The sequence below is a fragment of the Passer domesticus genome, chromosome 1 (genome assembly GCF_036417665.1).
Source record: "Passer domesticus isolate bPasDom1 chromosome 1, bPasDom1.hap1, whole genome shotgun sequence".
Lineage (NCBI taxonomy): Eukaryota > Metazoa > Chordata > Aves > Passeriformes > Passeridae > Passer > Passer domesticus.
In genome coordinates this window covers 46,792,633-46,812,129 of record NC_087474.1, presented here as the reverse complement: position 1 = coordinate 46,812,129, position 19,497 = coordinate 46,792,633, and the positions used below count along the sequence as shown (strand labels likewise).

The following is a 19,497-nucleotide window of genomic DNA, read 5'->3' as shown; positions in this document are numbered from 1 at the left end:
TAACTGGTAACAATCTTTCTGGAATTGCCTGGTCATTAGGTTTTAGGGCTTTTTTGATTTTGTTTTGTTTGTTTTTCTATAAGATACCTATGTAGTTGGAAGTGGGGAATGATGAGAAGAGCACCCTGTAGTAATGAAATGCTTAATTAGCATACAGATGGGGTTGTTTTGCTTGCCAGACTGGGAAATGTGTAAGACAAAAATTGCTCAACTTTCATTGAATGTATATTTGAAAAGGGAAGGGCTTTTTCTTAAATAGTAATGTGAAGTGCTTAAATGGATGGAAGCTGTCTCTTGCAGCATAGAGTAATGTACTGTGCATGGTTATGCTTGTCTCCCACCTGGGACATTTTCAATGCACCTGAAAAGCTTTAATACCAGCAGCTTCATTTCCAGAAGCCTTTAGGGAAGATTCCTCTTCCTATCTCCAGCTGTTGTGCACCTGATGAAAACCAGTTATCAGACTCTTGCTATGATCAGTGGAGGGTCAATGGCAGTTCAAGGAGTAGTTCATTCCACCTTTTTTTGAATTCTGAGTCTCCTTTTGGGACATCATCTCTCTCTCTCTCTCAATAATGGAGAAAGCCTGGTCATGACCAGCCTTGATTACCTAATTTACATGGTCATCATGAAGCGCAAACAGCTCCTCCACTTATACCTGCAGAAATGCAGCTCGAAAATCAGTTTCTGCAGCTCGTGTGCATTTGTGTTCTTCTCTCACGTTTACAACATTGTTCCAAACAGGACAGACCAAGAAATCCAGACGTACACCATTGCAGTAATAAATGCACTCTTCCTTAAAGCACCTGATGATAAGAGGCAGGTAAGGTGATGGGGTTGTATACCTATGCATCTGTAGGACAAAAAGTGTTTTATGTATTCCTACCTGAAGTTGTCCCATTACACTTTTCCTGCACTTAATTCAAACTGAAACTAGTTCTGGTTTTTTTGTGCTGGGATATAATTCATTTTAGTGGAACTGCCCCCATCTTGCACCAGTATTAGGAGGGATTAGGCATTCTTCCATGCTTTTGTAGTTCCCTGTGACCTCATATGAACCATATTGACTGTGGCTGACTGTAGTATTTATTGTACTGAACTCTTTGCCAGCACAGCTTGTAAACCCAGGCTGTTTTTTGGTAGAATGTTTCCCCCCCAGATTTTTTATTAAAAAATCTGTTTCTTTTGAAAACAAAAATATCTTGCCGTGTAAGCATTTCATGGCTTTTATAGTGTGCTATTTTAGTGCCAGATATCAAGAAATATTTCAAGATTGCTACTTGATGTTAAATGGGGATGGAATGTGAAGTGTTATGAAATAGTGAAGTTTTATCCATGTTTATGAAGTTACTAGCCTGTGTCAAAACAGATTTAGGCATTTATTTATTTAACATTTCTGTCACCAGGACCAGTGATGATAATTCTTGTGGTGACATACTGTTACTGTCCAGAACAAGTTCACTGAGAGTTGCTGATCAGTTCTGACAAGGACTTTCCTTAGATTTGTTTACATTTTAAAATGCCGGTCACTGTTTAAACAAACATCAAAGCCCTAATGAGGGTTTTTCAGGAGTGTTTCGTTGATATTGGGTCTTGTTTCTTGTCCTTAAAAATATTTTTAACATTGGAAACAGGGAAAAGTGTAACCATGGTTTAGTTAGGAAAAAAAGGCTCTTCCACCCCTCATCCCTCTCTTTTTTCCTTCTTCCTCCAATACAGTCTTCTGTGAATAAGGCAAGAATGCACCTAATGATCAAAAATTAGAATAAAAAATTTTCTTTCAATTTTGTCGTAAATTTATAATAGATCCTTGTAAGAAACCCAAATATTTTGCTTTTTTGCATTTGTGAATAGTTGCTGCTGTATTTCTGTGAGAAGTATGCCATATCCTATTTGAAGTGGAGGAACAGTGCCAGATGTAGATAAGACTTTAGTATTGTCAGCAAGCAAAACTGTGTCTTGCCAACAGCGCAACCACCTAGTGAGGCTGGCAGTGAGCCAGACAGTCTTCACCTGTAGTACCTGCTGCTGTGACACAAAACTGTTAGTCTTGGAGTTTATGATCATCAGGAGATAATGATCTGCTTTGGCTTTGAAGGATAATAGCTCTGACACTTGCAGAAATTTTTCCTCAGCCTTTAATAACCGAGAATATGCAGTCAGAATGTGTTCTGTTTCTCTTTATGTCTGTCTTGTGGTTAATTAGTAAACCATACAATAGAGAAGGTAGGTGTCCATTGCCTTCCAAATAGCATTAACAGATGGCACTTACTGAACTCTGTCTTTCTAAGACAGTGAACAGAGGTGATGAAGTCTCATGCAATTATCTGATGATGGGCACTCAGAAGTTAATGTTCAGCACTCACTAGTTAATATAGTTAGAAGTGAGAAGCTGCACCAAAACTCATATGACTCTGGGAACTTTGGCACCCTCTCTGCTGCCGACTTCCAGGCATGACTTGGATGGCTGCTCTGCAATTAAGGAAGGGATTTAAATTGGCACTGCTGTCTGAATTCTTTCCCTTCACTTTTTTTTCCTCTAATGCAAAACCCAAGAAGTCCAGGATTTTTCTTTTTAATGAGGACTCCCTGGTTGCTTTGCTTCTTCTGCCCCTGTCAAGGACCAAATAATCTAGAGAAACCTAGGTTATTAATAAAAAAAGAAAATAAAAAAAGTCTATTCAGAAAGAGCTGAGAGTTTGAGCATTGAAATGATACTGTGAATGTTTGAAACACTTCTTTCGCACTTGTCTGCATTTTTTGCAGAGACGTTGCTATGGGAAATGAGATGGCAAATTTGGTCAGATAATTCTTGTTCTCATCAGCTGGGACCATACTTATATTAGAAGAGGCAGCTTATTAGCTGCTAATATAGCCTTTTTGGAGACAAAGTTTATTTTGATGCAATAATTGGTTTTTTGAATGCTTGTTGCTTCAATCAGTTTTAGCCCAGTGAGAAAAAACCCAGTATCTCGATAACAGCTTTTTAAATGATAGCTATAAAAAAGAAGTAACAATTTGATAATCTTCTAAAAAGTAATTGGAAGAGTTTCCTTTTTATTATTGTCTCTGCATTGTGTGCAGAAGTACCATCTTATATTCTGTACCTGTTAATCTTTTGGCAGTGGGTACTTAGTTTGACAAAAATCCAGCCAGTCTGTTCCAAGCAACATTGAAGTATATCATGTGCCTGGCACTCCCCCTACAGCTCAGTTGCACATTTCTGGAAGAGATGGAACCATCTATATCATCCATTCCTTTGCTTCTTTGCTGTTATGTGCAATTGAATCCTGCGCAGGCAGAAAAGGCTTAAAACCTGAAGCGGAGTTTATCTTGTCTTTGGTCCCTTGTTCCTTCTTCATCATTGCTATATTCTGTTGCAGCACCCTTTACCTGGTACAAATAAAAGAGTAAATAAAACATCTCTGACTGCCTCCCATCTCACAATAAGAATTATTTTCTTTTTCTGAGTGAGTTCTCACCTAACATTTGCTTTATTTACACTGTTTCTGCAGATGTGTTTTAGTCATCTATCCTTCATATGTTTAATGTTCGGTCTCCATTTTTCTGTTTTCTAGGGGATTTTTTATATATAAAAGTGACTAGTATTTATTCTACATTAGTCTTCAGCTCTCACAAAGTTCAGCAGGAATGCACTGCATATGCAAGCATATCTCTCATACACGCACACAAATACACATACACACATTTCTATGTTGATGGAAAAGCTGATGGAACTTAAAAATAGGACATGCTCTTGTAGGCATGGTTGTGATTACACTCTTATGCTTGGTGAGTGTGAAATACTCCCTCCTATGCACTGTAGGACAGTTTGCAGCAGGGACAGTTGGGATCAGCTGCTTAAGAGTTAAAGGAAAATCATATTCAACTCGACAGTGATTTCAGACACAATTTAAAACAAAAGAGTGGAACAATATCAACATTGCTACTAAAATACAGAGGAGAATTATAATTTGTTATAATGAAACAGTACTGAGTTGTAGGCTGATTTCTTGAATGGAAGTTAGAGCATTTGATTTTAAAACAGCTGAAATATCAAAGTAAATAAGCATTTTATTTGACATCTTGTTTTAAAATCCTGGCGGGCTTCCAGTCCATGCTTCCTTCTGTATTGTTTATGGGGGAAAGTTGTGCTTGAACAAGCATGTAAATACTCTCTTGAACCCACAGAGGTCTCTTCTGGAGTCTTTCACCATGGGTTTTGGATCACCAAAGCCCTCAGCTTGTGATGTGCTTTTAACTATCTTGGTCTCTTTTCTCATGGTATTCTGACTTTGTGATATCCCAAATAATGAATACAATCCTAATGCTGATATGCTGCTTCCTTTCATTTATAAGTAACAATGAAGAAATGTAAGACCTTTTAAGCCAGTGTGTTTTTCTAGCTATGATATTAAAATACATGCTTCTGGATATTTTTAAAATTTTTTTCTTTTTTTTTTCTTAATTAAAATCAGGAAATGGCAAACATCTTGGCACAAAAGCAGCTTCGTTCCATCATCTTAACTGTAAGTATATGGTTTTCAAAGTTACTGTTGAGTAGGAGAGAGAAAAGATGACTCCATTTTTGGTGTTCATAGGTCTTAATACATTTTAATTGCCTTGTATTTTGATATGTTTTGAAGCCTTGTAATATAGAAGATAAGGTTTGAATGGTGGTTGACTAGGTTCAAAACTGATTTTTGGAAGGGTTATTTTCTGAGTCAGAAATTGTGGTTACTTCATGAAAGTACAATATTAAATAACCCTGTGTTTTTTGGTTCTTTAGAGTATTCTGTCTTGATTGACACAATTCATCATGACTTGCACACAAGAAGCATGAATTAAAGCTAATGAAATAGTTAATGAATATAATATCTAAGACCTGCATCTTCTATCATGGAAAATCAGGGATTTTGCCTTTGATGTTTGAGTAGATTGCATCTTCAGTGGAATGAGGGAAAATCTTTCTCTGTAGTGAAAGTAGTAAAATGAACCAAACAACAAACAACCTCTTACACTTTCTCATTTGCTATCATAATTTCACTGATGCATATAAAACCCCCAGAATTTATTTCAGATGGCCTGTTTTTACACTGGTTGAGTTCTTTAAAAATTTGGAACAATCATAAGGATAATTATTGTTTATTTATTGTCATAAAATGCTCCAGTGCCTTTTGGCAGACAGATTCTTTTACTCTCTGGAACTGTAAAACATCTGCTGATGTATCCAGCTCCCACTTGAAGACTTTCCTTATGTCCTATGTTTAGAGGCCTGGGTCTGTTTCCCATGTAAACCTATTGGGTGTTTTTGGCACACCAGGGATTTTTAAATTGCCCATCAGTTTTGAATTTGCTTTTTGAATGGGATAATCCTGCACGTATAGGACATCATAAACTAATGTATTTCTAAGCAGTCTTCCTCATACAGATTGGAGTTGTCTAGTAGGGGCAGGATTGTGGTGTGATGCTGACTCCCTGTTGAGCCCTGCTATTCTATTCACTGTGTTCTCTGGCTGTGTTTGAAGCCTGAATAATTTTCTGCTCAGACAGCTACTCTCTTAAATATTTTCTTAATATAATCTCTTGGAAAAAAATAAATAAATTACAGAGCTCTAAAGCTCTTGGGATGGAATTATTTTTTCTTTGAAGTGACTTCTCAGCACTGTTTTTTTTAATGCAACTTCTCAGTATATGCACATACCCTATCTAGTGTAAAGTCCATCTCCTTAAGTCTTTTAAACAGTATCTGTATCAGTAGTGCTAGTCCTGGTTTAATTTTCACGGGTGGAGGTGGGTTTGTGTTGGTAATTGGGTGTTTTTTGGCTGTTTGGGTTTGTTTTCTTAAATTTCTGAAGTCTAGATACACTATTGCATAGCAAGCACATACTTAGGAATGGAAACCCCTGACTGTACACACTGCAATTTTATCATTCATCAAAGCCTGTCTCTCTTTCTTTGCAGCATGTTATCAGGGCACAGAGAGCCATCAATAATGAAATGGCACACCAGCTATATGTTCTGCAAGTACTTACCTTTAATCTTCTGGAAGACAGAATGATGACAAAAATGGATCCACAAGATCAAGTAAGCATCTGGCATGATCTGGTCTTAGCAGGAAGACAGCAGCTTCTCACTGATTTACTTAAAGCTCTTCCTGGAGGAAAAAACCACTTGCTAGGAGCATTTACATAAGTCATTAATTCTCTCTGTCTGTGAAGTTGGGTTGTAAGAAGATGCACTAGATATTTCATTCCTTGTGCAAAAGTACAAAATGGCCAGGCAATTCTCCTTGCATGTAGTTCCACGAATAGAATTTTCTATCTTCCTGAGCAGAAACTCTGAGCAGCTGTCCAGCATTTGTTTCCTTTGTGCCCTTCTCTGAAGCACTACAGGTGCATGGTCCTTCCTAAAAGTACTTCTGTAGAGCTAAATTAAATGTTTGCATAAAACTACCTGGTGTGCTAGAGTTGAAGTTAAACTGTGTAACAATAAACCCTGGTTTTGTTCCTGGGAACCTATAAAATACTTCATTTGTTTATTGCTCACTGTGTGCAGACATTGACTTTGATGTTGTTCATTGTGCAAAAAGTGACAATCCTCTAAGATATTAAAGAGATTTAAATATAGGGTCAATGGGCCATAGGAATAATTTGGTTTGGTTTGGTTTGTTGTTTTTTTTTATTTTTGTGGCCTTCATTTAGGCCCTGTACAAGGAGGAATCTGATTTCATTTTTAAGCTGAAGTTATCTTAAGACTTGCTAATAATTTGGAGAAGAGAAAATGGGAGAGTGAGATAGTTGTAAACATAAGTAACATCATGCTGTAGGATTTTATGCTTTCTAAGTTTGAGATGGAAAAGTTTGACTCTTGGGAATGTACATGCAGTCAATTAGTGCATATCTCCATAGAGAGTGACTAACACAGTGTTGTTAATATTGCTGGTAGGGTGGTTATCACTGTCTTGAGACATTTCCAGCTGCAGTAATTCCTCTCTTGCCTATTTCTGCGGTAGCAAAAATGGATAGTTACCAAAATGAATGCAGAGTGCTGAGTCATTTTGTGTTCATCCAGCAAGGTGCTTAAGTACCAGCTTAATCACCAGCTTAATTTGAAATGTGTGCGATCTCTTGGCTTCTGTGGTTCAAATTGTGTAGTCAGAGGCCTTGCTAACATGGGTCCTGTTTCTGGAAGTCAACACTTAAGTACCCACATGTGAATCTCATAAATGTGAGGACTTTCAAAAGCGGGAACCACGAGGTCATTCTTGCTGACTTTCTCTCCAAGTATGAAGTAGGGAATTTATACAAAAAAACTTTGGGCAGTGGGCAGGAATACTGTGTTTTGAAACACCTTTTGCGGTATTGTTTAATTAGGTGAGAGATCAGTTATTTTAACCATTTTTTTAACCTTGTTTAAACGTAGGCTCAGCGGGATATCATATTTGAACTCAGAAGAATTGCATTTGATGCCGAATCTGAACCTAACAACAGCAGTGGCAGTATGGAGAAACGGAAATCTATGTACACTCGAGACTATAAAAAACTTGGATTTATTGTGAGTATTTTTGTGTGATGAAAGTGAAAGTGAGTGCCTGCATCCATTATAGTACATCTTTTCATTAGTCTCTTCTCTTACTTGGTCTTCTGTCTATTTCCTAAAAGGGAATAACTTTCCTCCCCTTCCCCAGAAACCCTGCTAACTCCAAGTAACAGCTTTATCAGAAGCCAGGGTGCTGGAATGGAGGCTATAAATTCTTTACACAGGATAGGCAAGGAAGTAGAGGTAGTGGAAGTAGCCATGTATGTTAGGGAGTGTTTTGACTGCCCTGAGCTTGGTTATGGTGACAATAGGATTGAGTGTTTATGGGTAAGGACCAGGAAGAGCATCAGTGAGGCAGATTTCATGGTGTGAGTCTGTTATAGGCCATCCAACCAGGATAAAGAAGCAGGCAAAATATTCCACAAGCATCTGGGACAAGTCTCAAGATGTCTAACCCTTGTTCTCATAGAGCATTTTGAATGTACCAGCTGTCAGCTGGAAATATGATACAGCAGAGAGGAAACATTTGAGGAGATTCCTGGAGTGTTTGAGGATAATTGAGGCCAACTGTGTGAGGTTAAGTAAAAGTGCTGGGTCCTGCAACCCCGTTCAATGATCCATACCTGAGGAAGTGTGTCTGGAAAGCTGCTCAGAGGAAAAGAACCTGGGGATGTTGGTCAACAGCTGGCTGAACATGAGCCTGCATGTGCCCAGTTAGCCAAGAAGGCCAATGGTGTCCTGGCCTGGATCAGCAATAGTGTGGCCAGCAGGACCAGGGCAGTGATTGTGCCCCTGTACTCAGCACTGGTGAGGCCATATCTTGAGTACTGTGTTCAGTAAGAAAGAGACTGAGGTGCTGGAATTTGTCCAGAGAAAGCAGCAGGGCTGTGGAAGGGTCTGGAGCACAAGGCTGATGAGGAGCAGCTGAGGTAGCTGGGGGTGTTTAGCCTGGAGAAAAGCAGGCTCAAGGGGGATCTCATTGCTCCCTACAGCTCCATGGAAGGAGTGTAGTAGCCATATGGGGGTCAGTCTCTTCTCCCAGGTAACAAGTTACAGGACAAGATAGTTTCAGATTGGATATTCCATAAAATTTCTTCATGGAAAGAGTTGTCAAGCATTGGAGCAGGCTGCCCAAGGAAGTGGTTGAGTTATGGACCCTGGAGATGTTTAAAAGATGTGTGGATATGGCTCTTAGGGATATAGATTAGTGGTGATCATAGCACAGTTGGAATCAACTATCTCAGGGGTCTTTTCTGACCTAAAAAATTCCATTATTCTAGCTGGAAGAAATAAGTACCCGAGGTTTAAGAATGTCGTATTGCATGACATGTCGTCATTAGAATCTAGCTTTTAATGATATCTTGGATAAACAGGCATTGCCTATTGGATCCGTGATGGCACTGCAAAGTCCTGTAGCAATAATATGGACTTATGATCACAATAAATCTGAGGTGTGACTCTATGGACTCACTTATAGGACCTTGTGTTTTGTTTGCATGAAATCCTTCACTCTAGGAGTAGGGGATGCAGAATCTCTTCTACCATGACTTAATCAGATGAATTGGAGTGCTGGACTTGTCTAAAACCCTGTTGGGGAGCAGAGCACAATCTGGCTAAACTGTTGCACACATTATATTAACTAATAATGTGTATTTTTTCCCCCTCTGGAAACAGAGCGTGCACATGTATTGTGAGTTAATACGTTGATTACTCTAGGTTAGTATGCAGATTTCTTTCTCCTTAGGTAAAATGATATGCTTCATATCATTTGTGATTCATTACTGTCCTGTTGGCCTAGCAGATATACACTGAACATTTTACAGTAGCCACAGTTACAGACTGAGAGGTTTCCAGCACTCTTGGTGCAAACTGCAGCTTTCTGTGCAGTTTGAGTGCTCTGCCCAGCTCTGCGGCATAGGGCTCAATTCTCCCAAAACCACAAAGGAACTGGGTAGAGCTTTTCTGTGTTCTGATAGCTGTTTTCATTACTGATGAATGAGGAAAAAATTACCACTGGATCAGTGCTGTTGTATGTGTAAGGAATAATCAAGCAAATAGGAAGGGAGGAACTTGGCATTTAGGGGTTGCAAGCATGATAGCAAAACTAGTGCTTTGAAGGAGCCTTTGAAGCTCAGTGTGAGGGGTTTTTTGTTTTTTTTTTTTTTTGTTGACTCATCCCTCAGCTTCATTATTCCCATTTGAGCTGTTCATTGGGAAGCCTACTGAAAACACTCTGGCAGTTGTCAAGGGGAACTGCAGCACTGTTTACAGTTTGATTATTATATCCTTTCAAAAAGGAATGGGGAGCAAAGTTTAGGAGGGAATGGCAACTAGGATTAAAGCAGTGAAGAAAATGTAGGGAAGCATAGTGGGAGATAAAAAGCAGTATGTGAAAGTAAGCTGTGAAAGAAGCACCATAGGAAGAGCCCTAATGGGAGACAGGTTATTCTATTAGCAGCATGATGAGGCAAAGTACAAGTAATAAAAATGTCAACAGTGAGCTCTGAGGAGAGTTATTCTACTTTTCTACAGAAGCTTTACTTTGAGCTAAGAGTCCAGGTGACACTGCAGGTACAACTCTTAAGCAGCTGAAGAGCAGTATTACCTTCCTCACAGGGCAGGGAAAGGGAGCAGGACCCCATGTGAAATGTGGCTGCTCATCCTCAGCCTCATACATGGGGCAGTGTTCTGACTCCCAGCTGCCTTCATCCCATCTGCTTCTTTTCAATGAAATGTCTTCAGAGCTTTCATCAGCTGCAGGTAGAGGGTTACGTTAGCAAACTGATCATGATCTGAACTGTGTGAGGTTTGTCTCCACTCTGCTTTAGCTGTGAGGCACAAGAGACCTGCCAAACAAGAGTCTGACTTTGAATGCTGTCATCATTCCACTGGTGCTGATGGTCAGGAAGAAAATTTCTTGAGCTGATTAAATATTCATTTCAATGGAGAGAGTAAAACCATGTCTGGCTATTAAGTTGTTCCTGGACTGCTTGTTCTCCTTCTGTATGGGAAATGCAAGAATTCTGTTTATTTTTCTCAGCCACATCAAAAAGCCTTGCCCCACTACAAATGTCAAAAAGAGACAAAGTCGAGACATGGTTTCAGAAGCTTACAATGTGATTTGTAAAATGGCATAGTTAGAAACCTACATTCAGCTAAAGCAACCACAGGACCTCACCAGATGGTTGTGATGACCAAGTAAAGAGATTTTCAAATGAGACAGTTGTGAGATTTATTAAAATGCTGATGAATGCAACAAAAATTACCCAATTAGGAGATCTGGGGTACACTCCACCCTACTGAATTATTTATTATTTTCTGAGTAAATTGCGAATTAAATAGCTTGAATACTCCCCCTTGTATTTGAGTAAATTTAATTCCCATAATTGAGGTGGAAAATAATTACAAAAAAACCTCATAATCCTGTATATTTTCATCATAATTCTTTAAACAGCACTACTGCCATTAAGATGTTGTAATGAATGTGTTTGTTTATAGGCAGCTCTGAACAAATGATAGGAAACTTAACATACTGGAAAAAACAACTCAAATAATCTCATCCTAGAATAGTTTTTCTCAAGTTTTCAGTGTGTAGAGCTTCTGAGGATTTTTGTTTGGTTGGTTTTTTTTGTTTTGATTTTCTTCAATTAAATATAAATAGTTTGTATAAATAAAAAAATCCAACATGGAAAGTGAGTGATTTCATAATTTTGCTGTGCTGTGCTGGAATTTGCTAATATAGCAAAATTAAATGTGGATTAATGAAGGAGATATGCAATCAGTAATGAACTGTCTGATAGAAGGTGACAATTTAAAGGGAAATTGAGAATGGTGGGATGTTCTTTAAAAGTCAGGCATTGGCTTGACTTTCAGGATATTTGTGGTGGTGGCCTAAGAAAGTTAACATATGCTGAAGAAATCTGATTAAACAAATATGTGAAGCAGTGATGGAAGAATCACCATGTCATTCACAAATTAGATGACCTTTTGGATTACAGAAACAGAAATAATGTCATTTTATGCAGTCATACAAAGAGCAGTGGTGTTCATCTAGGACCCCTGGCAAGAATTTCATCTGCAGACAAGTATCTTGCCTGTGGGAAAAGATAAGAAAGACTGTGTAATGTAGACACAAAAAAAGTTGACTGTTAAGCTAGGATCTATCTGGAAAGATATTTTCAGAACATATGAACTGTTGAGGCCATTTTTTGCATTTCTTAGACCTCATACAGAACATTATATTATTTCAATAAACTCTGCAGTGGCTTGTGGACTGACTGAATGCAGGTTGTGTGCAGAGGGTGAGGCTCCTGCAGTGGTGAGGGAGATGTCTTACATGAGACATTGACTTAAAAAGATTCCTTTTAGCCAATCAGCCTAAATGCTGTGGAAATCTCAAGTGTGTGTGCCAGTGCTGAGAGGGAGGGAGCCATGTGTAAGGTAAAGGGCAGTGATGTCAATTCCTTTATAGGAGGATTTTAATTAGAATAATGGGGACAAAATTCACTGCAACTTTAAAGATGGACATCAATTCATTATGAAAATATTTATGTATTTCACAATGGTGGGTCCAGGAAATGAAGCACGTGAGGACTGTGCGAAAGAAAAAAACCCACCAACAACCACGGTTGCTTAGAGCAGTCTGAAGTAAGACATGAATAATTAGATGGATGACTTAAATGCCCACATAGTTGATTTGTTAGACATTGCAAAAACTTTCTAATATGAGGAGAAGCAGCACCAGCACAGATAATTTAGAAGATTTGTCCAAAAAGTTTTGGAAAGAAGCTTCAGAAACAGTTGAGAGTTAGCTAAAGCATGCCTTAGGCAAAATATAGACTTGAGGAGCTTCTGAGATTTCTTTCAGACTTGTATTTTTTTCTCTTCTTCATGTCCCAGATGAGCAGCTACTTAGTTTTATCTTAAGCTACTTATCTTTAATCTACTTTATCTTAGGTCTTTTATCTTTTATCTTTTTCAAAAATCCCTTGTTGTACAGCACAGTATCCAAGTAGCACTTTGAAGATAAGAACTAACAGTGTTCTCCTAGGTTCTTCTGTGGTGCTTCTTATTGTCTCTTGGAATAGTTCATTAGCTGACAGTCCACAGTAACCTCCTTGACATCCTGATATATTCCCCAGATGGAGTCCCTTGACTCTGCTGAAAGGAGGTTGCTGCAAAAATAATTTGGAAAATACAATTAATACCTTGTAATCATTACCTGCAAGAGTCATGAACTCAAATGACTCCAGCCTTTAATTGCTGTCCACTTCAACCTACCTAGTAGAGCTCTGGTGTGTGTAATTTCCTTGTGCTCACTTGGGAGCTTCTTTTTCCCCTCTCTCATTTTCATGACATTCTCTGTGTTCCACCCCTGCCCCAGGATTTGAGAGTGAAGAATTAAGTTTAAGCTTCGGGAAAACATGGGGGAAAAGTGTTGTTTTAGTCTTTGTTTTCACTTTTCAAATCTGTTTTAACTGGCAGCAAATTGAATTGACTTTACAGAATTCAGATCTGTTTTGCCAATGATGGAACAGTCTCCATCCTTATCTTGGCCAGTGAGCTTTTCCATCCTTTTCCTGCCATTGCTCTGTGGAAGAGGGGAGTAGGTGAGCAGCTGGATGTGTGCATGGCTGCTGGCCAAGGCTGACACACCACACCTACTTTCTGTATTTTGCTAACTCTGTCTTTTGGCTGTTTCTGGGTTTATTCACTGAGCTTTGGTAGTTTGGAGGTTCCCTGTGCTGTGCTATCATGCCTTGCTTTCCAACTTCTTAGGTTTTCTGACATTTCTCAATTTCTTTCCCTAGTCCTTGGTTTTGAGTTCCCACTCCCCTTGGGCTCTTTTTTCCACTTTGATATCCAGCTGGATCTATCTTCTTCCAGCATGTCTGATCACTCATATTCATTAATTTGTTCGTTCTCCCTGAATTTCCCTTTTGCATCCTCACTCCCTCCTTGTGAGGTGATTCCCCTCTGGATTTTCCCTAGCCTCCCTCTCTCCACCTCTTCCTCTCACCCTGTTCCTCCATCAGTATGAAGCCTGCTCAGCCATTTCCAACTTTTCCAACTTGCCCTGAAAGTTGTCAGGATTTTCTAAAGACAGACACAAGTTGCATTTCTCCCATGTTTTATTTTCAGAAATGGATGGACTAGGTTTAGGCACATGAACCAAATATTAATCTTTGTCTCAATGTGAAAATTTCACTTGCCTAATAAATGTTGTCCAAGACATTAAAAACTGGGAACAGCATCTAGAAATAGGAAGTGTTGGCCATAGTAATAATAATCAGCCCAATGACCCCACCTCTTAACTGATCTATAGGCAAAATTCTTTTTTTTTTTTTTTTTTGTTTGGTTTGGTTTTTTTTGGGTTTTTTGTTGCCATAAGGTGTGGAGTTCTGACTCGAATTGTTCAACCACAGTTCAATTATTTTTTTTTTCTAGAGACAGATTGCTACCTTTTGCTTGTCATTCTAGGCCGTGAAATAGTTGCAACCCAGTTTTGAACAATTTAACTTCAACTGTTGATATATTGCAGCCTACCATTCATGATAAATTGTTTGACTGAAGATTTATTTGAGTCACAGGTTTACTGGCGATGATGTGTGTGTATTCAAAAATAGTTCAGATTTGCAATGATAGAAAAAGAGTAGATAAAGAATTAGGTTGTTGTGTGATGATCATTCACCCTTTATTATTGACTGACAAAAAGTAAAGAGTCAAAGTGAAGTCATGCAGTGAAACAGCAGTGCACAATTCTAGGTAATGTGCATGGTGGGGATGAGTGGTAGTCAATTAAACAGTAGATTGAGTTGGGCTCTATAAAGTTAACACAGGGCAAGACTGGGATGGAGTTGGGATGCCAAACCCTGCAGAAGTATGAATAGTCCTTAAATTCTATGGAGTTACTAATGTCAGCTGTATCTCTGATGCCCCCTTGTTCCAGCTGGTCATCTGGATTAATGGTACCGGTTTGCCTGGCTAGGGAGGATAAAACTTTCCTAGGAGAGTGGGTGAGAGCAAGATGGACAGAAGCAAACACCACGTGGTGCATTTACTTAGCTACTCTTGTTGAAGACCTGAGGATATTCATCCTTTTCTTTCCTAAAAAAGGGAAGGCCTGAATATTTGAAGTCTTACAATCTTATGAGTTGTAGGACCATGAAAGCCCTGAACAGAAAGCTGAGATTTTGTGATTTGAGACTGAAATCTGGAACTGGTCTGAAATGCAGAAAAACTCATTACATAGATTGTGAGAAGTCAACTGCAGCTATTTAGTTCTCATCTCTCTGTTATTTCCTTTGGTAGATGATACTCTGAGGCGATAGTAGATTTTTATCATTTGGGAAAGCTTTTCAACTATAATAAAAGCATTGAATCCTTACATTTAGGTTTTCCTGTTGGTTTTGGCAGTGGCAGAGGAGCATTTTTAGAACATATGTGCATATGTGCCAAACTAGATCTGGTCCTTTTAAAATTAGACCTGAACTTTTTTAAATTTTAGATTGATAAGATTTAATCACTGGCTTAATGGTAGGACAGCATACATGACAGATTGTCTGTACTATTGAAAGCTATTAGTAGTTTTCCATCCTCCTCCACTTTTTCTACTCCTACAACCTTCTCTCTCTCTGTCTACTATTTCAAAACTTATGAAATCGCTTGTTGCTGTGGAAAATACCTAACTCTGAAAAGATTTTGTTTTGCTGAGCTATTCGTACATGCAGTGCCAGACCTTCAGGTTAGCTGCCATATTTTTTATGTAAATATGGCTCCTTATAAAGTAAAGCCCTTTGTCATTTGGTAGTGGCAGCTAATAATCAAGCACCTTTCAGCACAGCAAAATGCATGTCTTACAGCACTCTGCCAGAAAGGAGATTCTTCTTCTCCTCTCTTTTCATGGTAATACGTAGTTTTCTTAAGATTTGAGTATCCTTTTATTTAGCAGAGTTACATTTGCAGATGGTATGTCCAGGTAAAGAAGACAAACGACGTGCTGCCCTTTGCCACTGAAATTCCCCTAATGCTGGACCAGTGGGATAAGACAGGACTGTGCATAGGATTTCTTCTCTCGTTTTTACCTTTATGACCACCAGAGGTTGCTCTTCTCTGCCATTTGCGAGCTTCATTCTCCTCTCATTTTGTTTTGAAGCTAAAATCTTTTGGTAGCTATCTTATAAATAAGCCATTACTGATTTATTCTTCCAGATAGTTTTGGAAGATGAAAACTAATAATACATATTTATTTCATGGTGTTAAGAAAGAGTGTAGTTGTAATAGTGACTGTCACTGTCAGTATTTGATAATCTTTTAAGTAAAGAGACAGAGTTCAAGTTTCATATTGCTGTATTTATATTCATAAACACTTATTTGGAAGTGTTTGAGACAAAGCACGTCTTGAGGATGAGTTCTGTAATTTCTATTTGCACAGAGTAACATTTACCTGTGTAATCCTCTTGCTGTGTACTGGAGTATCACAAGAACAAGATATAATCACTGGGAATAACAGCCCAGGACCTCAAGTAGTACTGACCTTAAGACAGTGAAAACATCTAAGCTGATGTGAATGTTTGAAATGCTTGTGAATTTTATTGTGTGCATCATCTTGCTTTCTGCCCTAGCCCTCCTGCACTTCTTCTAAGCCTTTTCACTCACAAATTCCTGACTTTGACACTCACCTCTCGCTATTCTCTGTACCCTTCTACTTACCCTCTTTTTCCACTCCACTCCTGGTTTGCTTTTATTTCTCTAAGCATGGAAGGTGGGGCCAGAGAATGCTCAGGAGAGGCAACATCTTCAGAATAAGTATGTTCCAAAGAGATTTGTTAAATTCAGTTATTCCTAAGCATTTATAATGCAGGCAAATGCAGCCCATGTTCAAAAGGAATTTCAAGACTTGCACAAGAGCAAGTTGAAGTTTTGAAGTTTTCCTTGCATAGAATGAGTGGGCTTGGATTTTGACAAACAATTATGTAAAACTTGATTTAGTTAAAGCAATGCAGTGCTTAATAAAACATTTCTAAAAATGGTCAAATAATTGCTGAAATTTGCTAAGGCTTTTGCACAGAAAGAAAATGCTAGGTATTCTGTTCTAACACTTAAAATAATTTTAAAGTATCTGAAATTAAGGTTTAAAAATGGAAAGTGGCAGACAATTTGAACTGCAGGTGGTACAACCAGATTTACCTGTAATTTAGATATTTTTCTCAAGTTTCCCTTTGATTTTTTTTTTTCTTGCTTTCCTGATGTTTCTGTGAACATTGCTGCTTGATAGATCTCAGGCAGAGCAACCACAACAAAGGTGCTGAAGGCACCTTTCTGTGTGAGAAAGGCAAACAAAATAGATGAAGTACAAGAAAAGAAAAAAAATATAAGAGTAAGAATTTATAAATAAACTGATGATGATACTAAAGATGTAACTAATGATTTTATTAGTCTATACTGGCATTTGGAGATGTTACACTCTGCAAGCCAGTTGTTAATTTTACAGTTAGTTTTTCTGAATCTGTATGGAGATAATTTAATCTGAAAATTAATTTTTTTAATTTAGTTCCTAAAAATAAACTAAAAAAGAAAACCAAAAACAAACCCACAAACGCTCCATTTCACTTGTTGAAGTCTTCCCTTTGCTTGTTGAAAAACAAAGGATTGTTTTAATTTATTAGATTAATGTTTTAGATTGTTTTATAGTTAGATTGTTTTATGTGAAGCTCAATGTGGAAATTTCACATAAGGTTTTCTAACAGAGTACTTACATCTTCTCTTTACAGTAATACTGAATGTCTGTCAGCATTGTTTTTCTTTATAATTCACCTACAGATAGAAATACTTGGCTTGATATTATTTGGAGTACATTGGAATCTCATTTTAAAAGAAAGCTGGTAACTGAAGTGTAATATTTGACAGCAGAGGGCACCAGTATCACACCAGATGTCGGTTGCTCACCAACATTTTTCAACACCTCGCTTTCATGGACACTGTTTTTTCAGCCTTAGAAATAGAAGAAATAACTGCTATGGCTGTAAATTCCCATTTCTCAGTTGAATGTCAGCAGATGTTTGATGTTTAGGCTAAATAATATCTCTGTGGGTTACTTAATTTGGCTTGCATGTTCTAGTTGTTATACAGTGCATATATTTTCCTTTCTGGCACTTACTGATGAGATATTTTATCCTTCCAAAATAACAGTTTGCTCCAGTGTTCTGAGTTTTCAGCCTTGTGTATGTTTTGTGGCAGGAATGCTTTCTTGCAATCTGGAACTTTTAGTCTTGATAAGATTTTTGGAGTTTTTTGTTTGTTTGTTGGTTTTGGTTTCTTTGTGGTTTTTTTTTTGTTTTGTTTTGTGTTTGGTTTTTTGTTTTCATTTGGTTTTTGTTTGTTTGTTTTAAATCTGCCAGGAGTTGCTACAAATTTGTAAAAGACAGGATTTTGTAAATGTGGTTAGAGATCTAATCAGAAAAACTTACATTTGATGCCAACTCAGACTACGCTCTGCAAATGTGAGCATTAGCAGCAAATCTCTTTTCCAAACTGAGAGGCAAAAATCCAGAAATCCCTCAAGTTTGCTCTCATGCTTGGTGCTGTTGGGAACTTAGTGGTGTGTGACCTATTGTGATCTTTCCCATAAGCAGACTTTCACAGTTCTAAGCTACTGTTTGCCATAAAGCGTTCCATCTTCCCATGCCGTGGCATGTGTTTGGTGCTAGGCTGTGTAAAAGCAGGGCTGTGCTGAAAAGAGGATTCCTGCAGGTAGAATGGAGCACTCGCAGCGGAAGTTTGCAACTTGGCAAAGCTCATGTTAAAACTCCACTCTTCACACTGACAGATGTGCTGAGATGTTCAAGTCAATATGTGGTGGTGGGAGACATCTCCTCTGGTATAACTTCGAGCAGGGCAGGCCCCAGGGTTAGTGTTTCAGCCACAAATCTCTTCATTGAGCCCCTGCACCACTCTGAGCAGTGCAAGGATGTGTGGGCAGATGTCTGCTAGGCACAAGCAGGGGAGCAGCTTGGTTGCCTTTAGCAGCGTGGGGTTTAGGTGGATGCTGTTATCTATTTCCCAATAAGCATCTTGTGTGGAAAAGCCACTCGGGTAAGCATTCAGGCAAAGCAATCAAGTCCACACACCACACTCACCATGGCTAGCTCAGTGAAGAGAGATAGGATGGCCTTTTGTATGATAAATTCCAGTGAAGGTTTATTCCAGCATGCTGAAGGGAAGCCAGGGACAAAACATCAAACCATGTGCTGTGCACAGGGTTCAGTAGGGATCAGTGGCCAATGGTCTGAGGGCACAGGGGCTGTGCAAAAGGCAGGGCAAAGGACATTGCCCCACAGGGAAGACAGGGCCAGCCACCAGGGTTACCACAACCAATGAGGAAACAGGGAAAGAAGAAACCACTCGAATTTGGGACATAGGGAGAAAGGAACTGGGGTGGATGCAAGGCTCCATGGGGAAAGTCTCTTTCAGCCTAGGTGGAGACTCTCTGGTGTATTCTACCTTTATTATCCTTTAAATCTGTTTCTTAATGAAGATAGTTGTTTCAAGAAGGAGGAATAAAAGGTTGATATTTTAGTATTTATACCTTTTCCAGTATTTTCAATTGCAAGCTTGTAAAATAAAAGTATTAAAATATTTATGATTTGAAAAAGCATGCTTCTCTTGAAGAAAATCCACTAACAAATGTAGATGTGCTAATTTAGTCACAATGGAGTACTACATTTCTGGTTGTTTTTTTCTCTTTTATATATGTATATACTACTTATGGTTTCACTGAATAGTTTTTTTTTGCCATGTGCATCCCAGTTGTGAACTCGTGGGGGCAGGCAAGCTCCATGGATTTGAATGTAGTTGGGCTGAATAGTTTGTTTCTTAACAGAAGAATTATTTTCTAACTCCTTCACTGGGAGATGGATGGACCTTGGATGTCTTTCTCTGGGTATTACATACCAC

The 19,497-nt window shown here is 38.5% G+C and overlaps 1 protein-coding gene across 4 annotated transcripts in view; it reads left to right on the top strand.

The window, feature by feature from the left end:
• Positions 1–19,497, top strand: part of ELMO1 (engulfment and cell motility 1) — a 300,321-nt gene that overhangs the window by 112,256 nt on the left and 168,568 nt on the right. For all 4 annotated transcript variants that reach the window (XM_064418260.1, XM_064418282.1, XM_064418276.1 and 1 more), the window contains 4 exons: positions 745–823; positions 4,479–4,529; positions 5,965–6,087; positions 7,426–7,557. In XM_064418260.1, the coding sequence (XP_064274330.1) occupies positions 745–823; positions 4,479–4,529; positions 5,965–6,087; positions 7,426–7,557 (385 nt within the window). The remainder of the gene's footprint in view (positions 1–744; positions 824–4,478; positions 4,530–5,964; positions 6,088–7,425; positions 7,558–19,497) is intronic.